At 38.2% G+C, this 13943-nt stretch overlaps 2 protein-coding genes and 2 long non-coding RNA genes across 12 annotated transcripts; 3 read left to right on the top strand and 1 right to left on the bottom strand.

Moving 5' to 3' along the window:
• Positions 1–143: 143 nt before the first annotated feature.
• Positions 144–1814, top strand: LOC124201852 (polyprenol reductase-like). The gene is made up of 6 exons (XM_046598106.1): positions 144–556; positions 627–775; positions 842–1036; positions 1109–1231; positions 1289–1455; positions 1535–1814. Exons 1-6 carry the CDS (start codon positions 369–371, stop codon positions 1625–1627), a joined length of 915 nt encoding a protein of 304 aa, XP_046454062.1. The 5' UTR covers positions 144–368; the 3' UTR covers positions 1628–1814.
• Positions 1815–2663: 849 nt separating this feature from the next.
• LOC124201781 lies at positions 2664–4046 on the top strand. Its single transcript, XR_006877680.1, has 4 exons — positions 2664–2718; positions 2781–2884; positions 2949–3169; positions 3984–4046. It is a non-coding gene; the product is annotated as an uncharacterized LOC124201781 (long non-coding RNA).
• A 597-nt stretch (positions 4047–4643) lies between these two features.
• On the bottom strand, positions 4644–12231 carry LOC124201759. 8 transcript variants are annotated; one of them, XR_006877659.1, is made up of 19 exons: positions 12146–12231; positions 11872–12020; positions 11735–11804; positions 11483–11640; positions 11174–11251; positions 10976–11085; positions 10781–10902; positions 10206–10470; positions 9605–10139; positions 9453–9542; positions 8347–8497; positions 7992–8278; positions 7733–7896; positions 7182–7631; positions 6954–7103; positions 6502–6747; positions 6301–6437; positions 5942–6131; positions 4644–5844 (listed from the first exon to the last, which is right to left on the bottom strand). It is a non-coding gene; the product is annotated as an uncharacterized LOC124201759 (long non-coding RNA). The 8 variants fall into 8 exon arrangements; XR_006877658.1 differs by having other exon boundaries at positions 7992–8064; positions 8136–8278; positions 11872–12188; XR_006877675.1 differs by having other exon boundaries at positions 7992–8064; positions 8136–8278; positions 8382–8497; positions 11872–12188.
• A 216-nt stretch (positions 12232–12447) lies between these two features.
• Positions 12448–13940, top strand: LOC124201756 (store-operated calcium entry-associated regulatory factor-like). Of its 2 annotated transcripts, none has more exons than XM_046597964.1 (5): positions 12448–12636; positions 12711–12844; positions 12911–13047; positions 13125–13280; positions 13341–13940. In XM_046597964.1, the coding sequence occupies exons 2-5, from the start codon at positions 12769–12771 to the stop codon at positions 13734–13736; spliced, it is 765 nt and encodes a 254-aa protein (XP_046453920.1). In that variant the 5' UTR covers positions 12448–12636; positions 12711–12768; the 3' UTR covers positions 13737–13940. The 2 variants fall into 2 exon arrangements, with proteins under 2 accessions (XP_046453920.1, XP_046453930.1); XM_046597974.1 differs by having other exon boundaries at positions 12448–12643.
• Positions 13941–13943: the final 3 nt, after the last annotated feature.

Here is a 13943-nt window from a genome sequence, read left to right as displayed (position 1 = left end):
GAATATAAACATATTTAACAGTATAAAAATGTGTATAGTTAACTATAAAATATTTAAAGTTTTACTAATAAAACATTTTAAAAGTAAAATAAAATTTATTTCTAATAAGGGATTATTCTTAAGATCTGGCAAGTGGCAATACTTTCGAATTCCCCCCCTGGCCCCCTTCCTCTTATCATTTGTTTTCAATTTTTCGTTCAGACTTCATGGCACGGGGTCGCCTTCAGAAACCCGAAAAACCAGTTGTGCTTTTACGTAAAATCAAATCTCTTTTTACATAACCTGTTGAAAACCGACTATGCTTTCAATCTAAACGAATTAATAACTCAGCCATTCCTTCAAGATAGCCAATAGTCTCAACACCGGCCATGATCACAATAAGCATTGTTATTACCATCTTTATTTTGTTGAGCATGAGTTCCATTCTTGGTATTCTTGTGTTTGTTGTTGATACTAAGTGGATACCAAAGATTATAATTGATCTCTACTCTTATGGGAAAAGTTGTGAAGGTAAGGTATTTGGCAGTTCAATCAGAACTATCCTTATTCCGAAGAGGTATTAAAGTTACTACTGCTGATTCCTTTACAATTAAAATTAAAAATTTATTTTAATCTGCTAAATTAAGTTGGTTTACACACTTTTATGTGTTTGGAGTATTCTATACATTCCTGGTTCTCATAACAATGATGTGGAAGATTGTGTTGAAGAATCAATTATCTACGCTTGTAACCTCATACATTAGTTTTGTATCACCATACACTCACAATCCTTTAGGTAACTGAACAATTTTAACAAAATTTTATTCATTCTGTATTGTTAAAATATTGTCTATTTATAAAGCTAGCCCTGAGTTATCACTATTAGCTGCTGTACTTTTTTTCCTGCAAACATCCAGGAGGTTGTATGAATGTTTGTGTGTCACTGTTTTTGCTGATTCAAAAATGAACCTTGGCCATTATTTAGTTGGCTATCTACATTATTGGGGGTGTGCCACTGTCATACTTTCATACTCAGCTGACTATTCCAGTACAAATGGTAGGTGTTACCAACACAATATTTTCCCATTACATGATAATCTTTTCTTTAATTTATTGTTGAACAATCTAGATTTTGTATGGATACCAAATAGCAATGATATCCCTTTACAACCCATTTTTGGCATAATTTTGTTTACTCTTGCCTACTATCATCAATATATTGCACATGTATCCTTAGCAAATTTAAGGAAAGGTAAAGAATTTTTTTGATTCAAACTTATAATTCAGTGAAAGTTTCATTTATTTTTAGATCCAAAAAATAAGCAAAAACATAGTCTTCCTCAAAACGGACTTTTTAACTATGTCTCCTGTCCAAATTTTCTCTGTGAAATCATTATTTATGTCTCTCTATACATTATACTGGGCTTTAATCATTATCCCTGGGCACTGATAACATTTTGGGTTTTAACAAACCAGGTATGTTTGATAAAATTTTCTCAGAAATTGTTGCTTAACCATGTAAATCTGGTTAATTTTTATCTTTTCATACTTGCAGATCATGACTGCTACCATGACCCATAATTGGTATAAATCCAAATTCAAGGAATTTCCTAAAACAAGAAAAGCAATTATTCCTTTCATTTACTGATTACTTTGGAAAACGACGTCAAAAATTACAATTCCTTTAAGGCATAATGCATTTTTTTTCCTATGATTAAAAAAAATGTTAATTAAGTACCGTAGTGATTGTTGTAATAATAAGGCAATTCCAGAGTCAAGGTACAATTGAGCGAATATTGGCTGCTTTTAATTACACGGCATGTCGATTCCGAAAAGATCGCAACCTGGTCTCTGATAGCGCGCCAGTACGTTCCCTACCACACGGTCCATTTGTGATTTTTCATCAGCCCGGTCGAATTTTGTAGCCGGTGACGATAAAGAAAGTCTATAACTCAAATCCCAGACAACTTATCTTTATCATGTTCTTGCTTTCTGATTCTTCTTTCTGCATAAAAAATCTACGTAAAAAGACAGTCTACCGAAACCGGTGCATCAATAAAGGTAAGAAGGTGGCGTGATTTGTTAAACATAGAGATTCTGTAGACTAGTCAGGTCGATCTCACCATCTCGGATCTGGTTATCACAAGTTTGTTTTAATCGCTTTCAAAATTAGTCGTTAAGCTGAACATTTTGTCATAGTTAAAGAAGTTTTGAATCCTTAGTTGGTTTCAATATTATTAAAAATACCCGACAATAGAACTCCAGTGCTCGACAGTAGAACTCCGATAATTTGAGCTGCGACTGTGCAACCAACTTCAAAACTCATTACCAGATGTCGCTAGTGTCGCCTTTGTTTTTGTTACATCGTGAAACGAGGCAAAATGGGCGAAACAATTGGATGCTTATTAATACTTATATTCCTGTGATTTCATATACCAAATTGAACTTCGTATCATATGTAGGTTCATCTTGACCTAATTTTCTTATTTTTATGCTGTACCAACTTATTTCTTCAAATTTTAGCTGCATACTGTCAGTCATTCCAAAAAGTTGACTTAGCGCTCAGTCACTTTCCCTCCAATAGACCCATCATGTTGTCAAAAGCCTAAAACTCATGTGTGAAGCTCACATATCGTGGAATACAAATGTGCGGAGACAAGGTAATTCCCCATTACTGCTACCAACCACACCACGTCAAATGCCACACTAAATTCATCACCATTCACCCATATGATAAAGGTAAGCATCAATATAACCTATCACCACGCTACTGCAATACTTCATAATGACACTTTCTTTAGCATCAGGAAATTTACCTAAACCTGAGGAGTAAGGCTGTTGGTTGCTGTGATTTCCATTTTTACGGTTTTTTATCATGAAACTTTCAGTGAGCTTGTTACTTAAGGTAAAGATTGAAATGCTTTATTAACTGTTATATTTTCATTAATGCAATACATTTTTTTTTACAGAGCACGTAATAGATCCTAGCCAATGCGTACCTTTGTCCATGACGGAAGAGAGACTTCCAGCAAGTTTTGCTCCATCCTCATCTTCCCGACGTACACTCATCTAGCTTCACTGCTTTTGCTGCTACAACTTGTCTTACTTCACCGACGAGTTGGAAAACTTCCGTGGTCGCTACCCTTTGCTGTTACACACCTGCAGTTACTTACCTCGGGATTATGGCCAGGTACCGGACAATTGGCTTATTTTCTTAGGTTATCTACCAATAGTCTAGTTGCGTTAAACTCTGTGTCTGTGTAATAATTCCAAAATCAGGCCCTTTTTGCGCGCAAACAAAGTTTTACTTGGACGTTTGTTATTTCTAACGCTAGATGGCTTTTTGAAAATGTGCAGCTGTCAAAACAGTCAGTTTCATTACTTTGCACATCTTTTTAAACATTTATTGGCAGTTATTTTGTTGAAGAATTTAGTGATAACTAACGATAACTATTCCCCCAACAAAGCTCACTTGTTAGGTTTTCGATATTTGATTTTTTATTTCTACTTCCGGTTTACTCATTTCAGTCTGTAGTTTAGTAAATATTCATCTGACGTACGAAAGAACCACATATTCGTGATCCTCGTAAAATTTGTGGTAAAGTTCATGTTTTGTTTTTTACGTATTCGTACTTCCGGTTTCGAAAATTTTCCTGAACTATAGTTCAGGAAAATTCTCGATTTTGGCCAAATTTTGGATTTCGTTTAAATCCTACCTAATCGACCCCAAATTTCATGGGGATCACGAATATGTGGTTTATTTTGACGACAGCTCAATGGTTGAGGCGCAGTGGTTACTTCCGGTATACTTCCGGATTTTTTTTAAAAGACTAGCAAGTGAGCTTTGTTCTGTTAACAGTTCTCAACATTGCAAGCTTGATTTAAACTTTAAAAAATTGCATATTTAAATCTTTGAGCTAAAAAACCTGATTATTGTTTCTTTCTGTATTATGTAACTTTTATTGGCCTGTCAGTAATTAAGAATTGAATTTCTCTTTATTCAGGTAATGCAGAGGAAATTTCGAGAAGATGGACACCATAACGTCGCCGGTATCTCCAAAGTGTCAGCGCGGATCATCATTTGATGTTGGTAATATGTTTGTGTTTGTGTTAGTTAACCCGTTGTCTGCCACGCCTTTGTCCTCCCCTAGCTCCTTAGCACGGGCTGCGTGCGCTGTTCGGTCTCGTGGTTTTCATGCCGTGGGGTCGGAAAGTCGCACCAGCCCAAAACTTGCCGCAAGGCGCCTGATAAGGCAATGCACTATAGGGACTTTCCCCTTGTCGATACGGTGATGGATTCTCCTGTCACCGTGTCAGCCCGGACTTGTCAGCAATGGCAAGTCCCACTTTGGTCACGGATCCTTCAGACGTGGCGCGTAGAGTAGTAGAGTACAACCTACGGGTTGTATGGCGTGGCAGCCAACGGGTTAACTTAAGTGTATGTATGTATGTGATTGTAAAATGTGGTGGAATTGTGGGTGGAGGTGGGACAATAAAGCAATTCCTTTTAATGTTTTTGTTTGCTGTGTCTTATAAGTTATAATAAAAAAAATTTTTAGTTCAGATTTGTATATTTTTTACAACTTTGAAGTTTTACATAAGTTATAGGCAATAGACTGATCAACTCCAAACCCTTCAAATAAACTTCTGTGATAAACCATACACTATCTGCAACTCATTTGTTACCCCAACTAATGTTAAAAACAGCTGGTAACATCAGAAATTTTTAGTAAACACCACAGTATGTCTCTTTCGTTACTTGCCCTGTAAATGAAGTTTGTCCAAACACTAGAATATGTCGGAATACAGAGCGACTAGAGCAATAAGTCACCTCCAACATGCGAAATAGGAAAGATCCAAAAAATATAAGAAAACGTCGCAATGTCTTAGGGCTTTTAGGTGGCAAGAGAAGTCGTACACAATGATCACCCAGGTTAAAAAAAAATTGATTTCCCTATTAAAGATCAACAATTCCCAGTGACTAGTAACTATTAAGATATGACCGACATATCTGAACATAGTTATAATATTTAGGGACGTCCCTGTAGTAAGTTGGAGAAGCGGAAGGTGTGGTGTAATATTCAGGTGCCTTAGTGGTGTTGCAACTCGGGATAGAGTAATACTTCGGAGCTTCGGTGTAGTTGGTCGGAGCAGCGTAAGTAGTGTTATAATACTCAGGTGCCTTGGTAGTGTAGTACATAAGGGCCTCGGTGTAGTATCTAGGTGTAGCGTAGGTTGTGGTGTAGTAAACTGAAGCCTAGGTGTAGTATTCCAATTCAACGTAGTACGAAGGAGCAACCGCTGTGTAGTAAGTTGGGGCTGCGTAGTACTTGGTCGCCTCAGTTGCAGTTGTGTAGCTTAGGGCAGAGTAATACTTCGGGGCTTCGGTGTAGTGGCTCGGGGTAGCACAAGTTGTGGTGTAATACTCTGGAGCCTTGGTGGTGTAGTAATTGGGTGTCTCGGTGTAGTATTCAACCGCTTTGGTGGTGTAATAAGTTGGAGCCTCGGTGTAGTAGCTAGGAACTAAATAATTCTTGGAAACCTCGGTGTAGTAAGCTGGGGCAACATACGTGTAGTACTCCGGTGACTTGGTGGTGTAGCACTTGGGAGCCTCGGTGTAGTACTCAGGATCTTTGATGATGTAGCTCGGGGAAGCGTTATCTGCGGTGTAATATTCTGGAGCCTTGGTGATGTAGTAATTGTGAGCCTCAGTGTAGTAACCGGTTGGTGCGAATGTTGTCGTTGTGTAGTAAGGCAGCGGTGTGGTGCTTTGGTATCCACCATACCCAGGAGACATTGGTACATCAGTGATCGACCCAGCCTTCAACGATACGACAAACGGCAACAGCACGACACCATCATCAACTATGCGGTAAATAATTTGAACATTAATATTCATTATGGTACATAAACAGATAAAAAACAAATAATTGACACAAACTCCATAAAACAGAATATTTACCCGATTGCGTACTGATAATACGAAGAAGAATGCACTTGGGAAGAGTACACTGCAGTTGTTCATCCATGTTTCCTTGCCAGTATTGTTCTCTCCAGCCAATCACCCTGATACAACAGCAAAGTGATGATATTCCCTACGACGACGACCCAATTTGATATCACAAAAGAAGGCAGCATCTCCGGAGTCCGGCCTAATAAAAAATAAAGTGCAAACCCAGTAATTAAAATCTAATTTAACAAGAACTTACTATCTAACAACAACATCAGAGCAGTCATTGTTGGTCAAGTTTTAAGCACTAAATTTACAATAAGTTTTAAGCAATAAAATTAATATGAAATAAAATGTTCAAGGATTCTTACCAGCCAGACGGCCGATCGTGCTTCGAGCTCGGTATTGACTCGATAACCACCAAAATTGGAATCTATTTCCAAACAAGAAGCGACAGCCAAATCCGTGTTTGCGTTGAAACCGACAACAGCGACGACATAGTTAGAATCTGCTGAAATGAATTCTAGGTTTTAATTGAAATCGCTAAAACATGTACTGAAATAACAGTTTACCTTTTAACCATCGTTTAAGGTCAATGCGACCTCGTCGTCTTCCAAAGTTGCAGCCTCAACATAAGCTTTGGGCAACACATTAACACTTTCCACTTTCCCCTTCTCGGTTGTCGATTGGCTCAAATATTTAGGAGAACGGAGAACTCGACCTATGTTACCGCCATCGATGTTGCGGAACAGCGCTACGTGCTCGTGGGCATCTTTAAGGGCACCGCTCAGGGATTGGAAAAGATTTTCGTTTACCAACTAACAAGAAAATAAAGGCCATTTTTAGAGGAATTCGTAGAACTAATTCTATTCGTAGAACTAATTCACAGAAATAAATTGTTAGCAGTTTAAATAGGCTCTTAAGACACTATCGAGCAGGAAGATTATCAAAGTTATTCAACATTCAAAAGGTGTTATCATTTGAGACTTTTAAAGACAAATTTCGTTTGGCATAAACTGTTTACCTGTGACAATAAAGCACTTGTCGTATGTGATGGTACCGCCATCGTTAAGTTTGGCTTTCCGACCGACAATGTCAAGTTTAACGGCGCGGTGTATACGTACGAATGTGTTATCGTTGCTATTCAATTCGACGCGATTGCAGTCGAATTTGTCTTGTTCGAAAGACAGACAAGGAAGGAAAACAAGTCATTAATACATGTTGCACAAAATTACAATAATAGAGAACTCACCTTCACTCTTTGCCGTTCCACTGTTTGAAACGAAGTTTATTCGAAACTTCGGGGCTGCCGTGTTGGTGATTTCTGTCGTACTTGGGAGATCCAGTGTAGAATTCGACAGCTTTGGTAATGTAATAAGCTGGAGCCTCGGTGTCGTAGGTTGGGGCAGCATACGTAGTTGCGTAGTCTCAGTAGGTGCCTCGGTGTAGTACTCTAGCGCTTTGGTAGTGTAGCTCGAGGAGCAGCACAAGTTGTGGTGTAATAATCTCGATCCTTGGTGATTTAACTGTAAACCCAACAGTGCAACCTCGGTGTAGTAACTGGTCGTTGCGTATGTTGTTGTGTAGTAGGGCGGCAGCGTTGCAGTTTGGTATCCGCCTTATCCAGGAGACATCAGTACACCAGTGGTCGACCCAGCCATCGATGATACAACAACCAATAACAGCACGACGGAATAGTTAACTAGACAATATTAAATATTCAACAATAACGGACAGATTATCAGATAGAAAAAATAGAAATTGATACAAAATTCCACGAAGAAATACAGAATATTTATTTACCCGTAATTGCGACCTGATGATGCGACGAAGAATGCAGTTGTTGCCGGGTCGGAGATGCTCACTCGATTGACTTCTGTTGCCCTTTCTCTTTCCTTCTGTTAGATTTTCTCTCGTGGTCGACATCAACGATACGACACCCAACAGCAACACAACACCATAATTAACTATGCAATAAACAATTGGAAATTATTTTTCGAATGTAACTAGTCGTATGAACAACTAACAACAAAGATAGAATAGATTTCCGACTCAAAATTACCCATGATAACGAACTGATATTACGACGAAGAATGCAGCTGTTGCCGTGTCGGAGATACTCGCTCGACTGATCCCTGTCAAATTTTCTCTCGCCTTTTATACGACTTTTTCTCACCCCTCCTCTTATGCCTTGCGGCTTTTTTACCTTTTTGATAATGATGCAAAACGTCCCTTTCTCACCCAACCTCTACACCACTACATAACACCTTTTATGTAATGATCTCCATGACCTTCAATTGAAATGCAAACTGGCCTTTCCTTCTGCAGGTGACTTTGCCGGGGATGGGTCTACAAAAACCAAAATATCAAAATGAATACAAAAAATAGCAAATAGCTTACCCTTGCGGCTATTCTACCTGCTTGATAATGTTGAAAAACGTGTCATTCTCACCCAACCTCTACGCCACCCCATGCCAGTTTTACGTAATTATCTCCGCGATCTTCGAGTCTGAAGGCCATAGAAACTGGCCTTTTTCTTTCTGCAGGTTGACGTTGCTGGGGATGGGTCTACAAAATCCAATATCAACATAAATATTAAATCATAAATGATAATGGCTTAAACTTTAGTCACTTTATACCAATTGACATTTGAGTCATTTGACTCATTTATTCAGTGAATGAATAAATCTTCAATTTCGAACCGTTTGAACAATTGGCTTTTTTGAAAATATTCTACTGCAACCTTATCTAAGTTTCAAACACATAACCCTTGTACCTGCAACCGGAGGAAAAAATCTCAAAATAGAGATTTAAAAAAAGGTAAATTATTAATTTAAAAAAAGAAATACAAATCGAAGCTACTCATAAAACGGTTGAATAAAATTAATAAAATAGGAAATTTGACGAAATTGCTAAAAATCGATAGACTGTCAGAGTTCGTCCGCTACGTTCACAACGCTAACTCAAAAATGAACTTAAATGATGCTAAATAACCATCCAGGAGAAGCGGGGAAAAAAAATCGTATTTCCACAAATGATTTAGGAGAATCTAAAGCACAGATCGAATGATTGATTGACAATACCTGAACTCTAGGCCTATGGATTTTGTAACCGCAGATTCAACCATGCGATCCTACTAGCAGCTTTTAACATAAATGAATAACATTTACAGGAGTTATCCTTACCCTGTCTTTTACATCGACAGGTCTACCATCTTGAATAGTTGATGACCGCCGGAACCTATCGCGTGTCGTTTGGTGCTGCATGAACAAAAGGGAAAAAATTTACCCTGTTACATGATCAACGCGTTTCTACCGCAATAAAGTATGCGCAAGTAAAACGATGTTTTGACACTCGCTTTGTTTTCGTTGCTAAGCAGTAAAATGTGTTTAAATTCGGGTTTTTCTCTTCACACCGAATAGATGGAAAGGACTCGGCTCGGATATATAAAGGATCGTTGGTTACACACAAATACACATTATTCTCTACGAAAGCAAAAGCTTCATGTCGTATCTAGCATTACCTTTTTTAATATTTTTTTTATTTGGTTTAGCGTTTCGTTCATTGACTCCTTGTCACCAAAACCCCTCAATGGGCAACACCTCCGCGTCATCTGGGTAATACAAACAATTGAATTTGTAGCTTTAGCAATTTGACTAACGTGTAATTACGTACCCTCGTTTAAGCCTGGATGGAATGGCAACCCTAAAGGATTCAGGATGGTCCGGGCCGCTTGGAAGCGTTGTTCTAGATTTAAATCCTTATTTTAACAGACCGTCTGGTTCAAACTGCAGCCAGTCAAGCAAGGGAAGACACTCGACTGACTCGACCAGGGAGATTACCCGGCCATGGTTAAGAGAAACCTGAAAAAGAGCGAAGGGAGCCGAGGAACAGTTTTTAAGAGAGCAATGCATCATAGTAGACTTCCGGCTTAGACTCATGACCCTTCAACAGATTTCATCGAATCATGCGCCTTGCAAGTCCCCGTTCGACCAAACATCTCCCTTCCTCCTGGTTGTCGCAGCGAGTGAGTGACCACTGGCGGGCGTTGGTTAGTGGTTAGTTAGGGAAACGGGGGCACTGAAGTAGGGAGCCCAGATTATGCACTTGTAATTTATCTACATAATTTATTGATCCATCTTGAAATTCAGCTACGCCTTCTTAGTTTCACCGGTGAATCAAGTCGAAGGAACGGCGGCTAACGAATCAACTGAAATGGAAACGGAGATATTAACTTAAAGACAATTATTAAATGAGACTGTACATCAAGCATTACCTCAACGCCGGTACAGGTAGCAAGAGAAGACATATCGACAGAAAACAGCCGATAAAATAAGCCCGACAGCCATCAGGCTATACAACACTGCATATACAGCATGGACACCAACATAGGCAAACGACACAATCAAGTATTATGTTGAACTGCAAATTTACACAAACTCCATTTCAGCGCATCTCTCAACTGGAAAATGACTGCAAAACCACTGTACACCAAACAGCAACACCATAGGCAGCTCAAACATCAAACTGACAATGGAAACCTACAAAGCACAGGAAAATTAATAAACCAATAACATTTCGTAATGTGACAAAAAAGATACCAATAATTATTTACTTGAAATGTACACTAAACTAGAGTAAAAGAAATCAAGATGATCAAAGATCATCACATCATGAAGAATTCATTTCAAGTTTGTAAGAACGAAGGGAATTTATGTTCTGTTTCATCAAACAAAATTTACAACTCTTTACAAGAACTTTCCACAAAAGCTCTATTTAGAAGCATGATATTGTCACTTGTTTCCGACATCAAGAACAAATACTTGATTTATCTTACAATTACATTATTACCATTTTAAGATTTTTTGTTTCCATCACATTTTTGTATTGCAATATAGTAGAGACCCTCTCAACGACGCATCTTCATGGCACGGCAGCAACCACTTGGAGAAAGGCAAGATCTTCGACATATGCTTTTGCAAAATGAATTAAAGTAGATTAGAAAATGGACTTTTCGAAATGCCAAAACTCTTACGATTCACTTACTTGCTCAAGCATTGTTTACTTCGATTCAGCCGTCTCAAAAACAAATGGCGGAATTTCGTCACGCACTCACGAACAGACACTCCGCCAACTGGTGGACACAATTTACACACCTAGTAACAAGCGACAAATTTCTTAGGATAAACGAACGACTGGACGGTCCAATAAGGTTAAGGTTAAATGAACAAACGACACAATCACCACAGTCTGCATGCAACAGGTCACCACACGTCCACACCATTCACCAGCTGGCTGCACCAAGTTCATGTGTACATTGGACTGCAAAAAAAAAGAACTCAATTACTATGAGAAAACAAAGTAATCTTACAGAAAAAAAATGACAGAAGCATAGTTTAAACCAAACAATTGCTAAGAATCACTTTTACAAATATTACAAGGAAATCAAAACAGTTGTCAATCTTTTAAGTCTTAACTGAAAATTCAGATAGCAAAGAGCTATTCATCAACAAGATAAATGTGTAGCCTTTCTGTAAAAAAAAAGTTGATCACTTTAATTATTTTAGTTTGTTCTGAAGTTTTTCTGCATGTGAGCGAAAGCTATAACCGGTACAGGTAACAAGCCTGCAAGAGGAACACCTTGCGCCAGCTGGCTGCAACAAATCCATGCGCACATTGGACTTCATTGAAGAAGCTCAGACTTCTCCAAGCTATTAATAGAAAAAAAAACCTCAATTACTATCAGAAACAAACCATCAAATAACTGAATGTGTAAACTTAGGGTTAAAAAGTTGACATAATTACTGCAGCTGGATGCAACAAATCTATGTGCACATTTAACTGCATTCTGCAATGAAGCTCAGACTTCACCAGGCTGTTAATAAAAAATAATAGCTCAATTACTATGAGGAACAAAGTCATCAAATAACTAAATGTGTTACCTTAGGCGCCTTAGGGTAATAGTTGACCCACATGATTACTTTAACCGTTCTGAAGTATTTCTTTCTCCATGTTACGAAATGTATAGCCACAGACTAAGAGGATATTTTATAGCCGGTACCTGCAGCAAGAGACGATATTTTGGGAAAATCTACAGCAGTTCCAGGATGTCCACATGATCAGATGGAATTGCCAAGTATAAATTGTAGGCGGTATCTGTATGTTATCTGTATAATTCACCACACAAAAATTTACATTAAATATTCAGCCACTCACTTTATTAGGCAGGTGATACTGGTGACATAGTCTTCCTTCACGTAATGAAGGCAGCCATTTTGAAATCACTTCCGCCGATGTCAATTTGTCTTTTCGAAATTTTACTATTATTTGAAACTTGATTACTTGAGTTTTGGGACAGCTCTGTTTGGGAGTTGGGGATGAAAAAAAAGCAAACAAATTATTATAACTTTACAAGGAGTAATTTTTTTTAGAAAAATCTTTCACTAATTTAGAAATATCAAACACATGACGGAGCAGCACGGACTACGTTACACAATCGAGTATCGAGTCGATGAAACGTTTAAACTTGAAAGTCGAAGCAATTGTTGTTTATTTCCTTCCTGAATTTTGTGAGTACGAAGGTCAATACCGATCAAAACATTTACTTGCTGGTGTGATCTAACTCAACAAACTATCGCTATCTAAATAAAAATCCTGAATTCTGTGAGCACGAAGGTCAAGAGCGTTCAAAGCATTTACTCATTGACGTGAGATGTATGTCAACAAACCATCGCTATCAAAACAATCTTAATTTAGAAATACTGAAATTTGATAATTGCAGACTTGTAGTGACTGTGCCTCCGCCAAAGTCTTCTGATTGACTGCAAAATTCAGAGAAAATGTTGGCAAACTTAATATCAGTGATTTTAGTGCTTGTCTGTGTTCACGTCACATTTGGTGCCTTCAATCCAGCAGGTAACCACAGTATTAAATGTTGTTGGGTTGTTGGAATTTAAATGGAATCAACTTTATTAATTTTAGACTACTCAATACAAATGAGTAAAATTAAGGTGCTGACCCTCAACCATGGGAAAATGACCAACAGTAGACGGGTTCCAGCTGTTCCTCAATTGAAATGTGTTGGAGGAACTGCTGGCTGCAGAGCATTTATTCCTCAAGTAGTCTTTTTCACAATCTGTTCTTGTTTTGTCATGCTTTAATTTTGATTTGTTGCCCAATTTCTTTCTTTTATAAGGTGGTGCAGTGTGAGAATCAAGGATCGGATGGAATTACTATTCAATGGGAGTGTAAAACAGACATGGAGAATGCTTACCGCTTTGGAAAAATTATGGTCATATGTGAAGGATATGACTATCCTGGTGATCAGTATGTTTTAGTTGGATCCTGTGGAGTAATATTTATTTTTACAGTTCATTCAAATGCTGTGTTTATTAACAAATTGTAATTGCAGCTTGAATATAACATCGATTTCACTAAAGAAGGAATCGATAATCATCCACCTATTTCAATCATCGATATCGGGCCACCACCAACCAGCCAAGGAACATCAACGGAGCTGTCGTCTTTGACCATCTTTTTTATCTGCTTGGGCGTGTTACTATTTTTAACCGCGATTTTTGGATTAATTGCATGTATTGTTTGCTCTGAAAGATCTAGCTCATACCATGTGCATTCTGATGTGCCTTTCGTCAGACCTGTTCCTTATCCGGTTTTCACACCTAGACCAATTTATAGACCTACTACAGTTTATGTGTCTAATTATCGAACTTCGACAGCCGGAAATAGAGTCGCTTCAAGCAGTGGAACTCGAACTGCCTCGGGATTTGGAGGTACGATGAGTCGTTAAATATTTTCAAGCATGGTCATGTTTTCAAGTCACTAATAACCTGCCCATGTGCCCAACAATTTAATTCCGTTTCTTTTCTGCCACACAAAATTTCCTGCTCGTTTGATATATGTTGACTTGCCTGCTTTTCCGTGGCTGTAATTTCACTCAAAGCCGTTCGGCAATTACAAATTGTTCTACCTAATAAACAGCCAATATAAATTTAAA

This window comes from Daphnia pulex, chromosome 2 (assembly GCF_021134715.1).
Source record: "Daphnia pulex isolate KAP4 chromosome 2, ASM2113471v1".
NCBI lineage: Eukaryota > Metazoa > Arthropoda > Branchiopoda > Diplostraca > Daphniidae > Daphnia > Daphnia pulex.
This window is presented reverse-complemented; position numbering and strand designations above follow the sequence as displayed.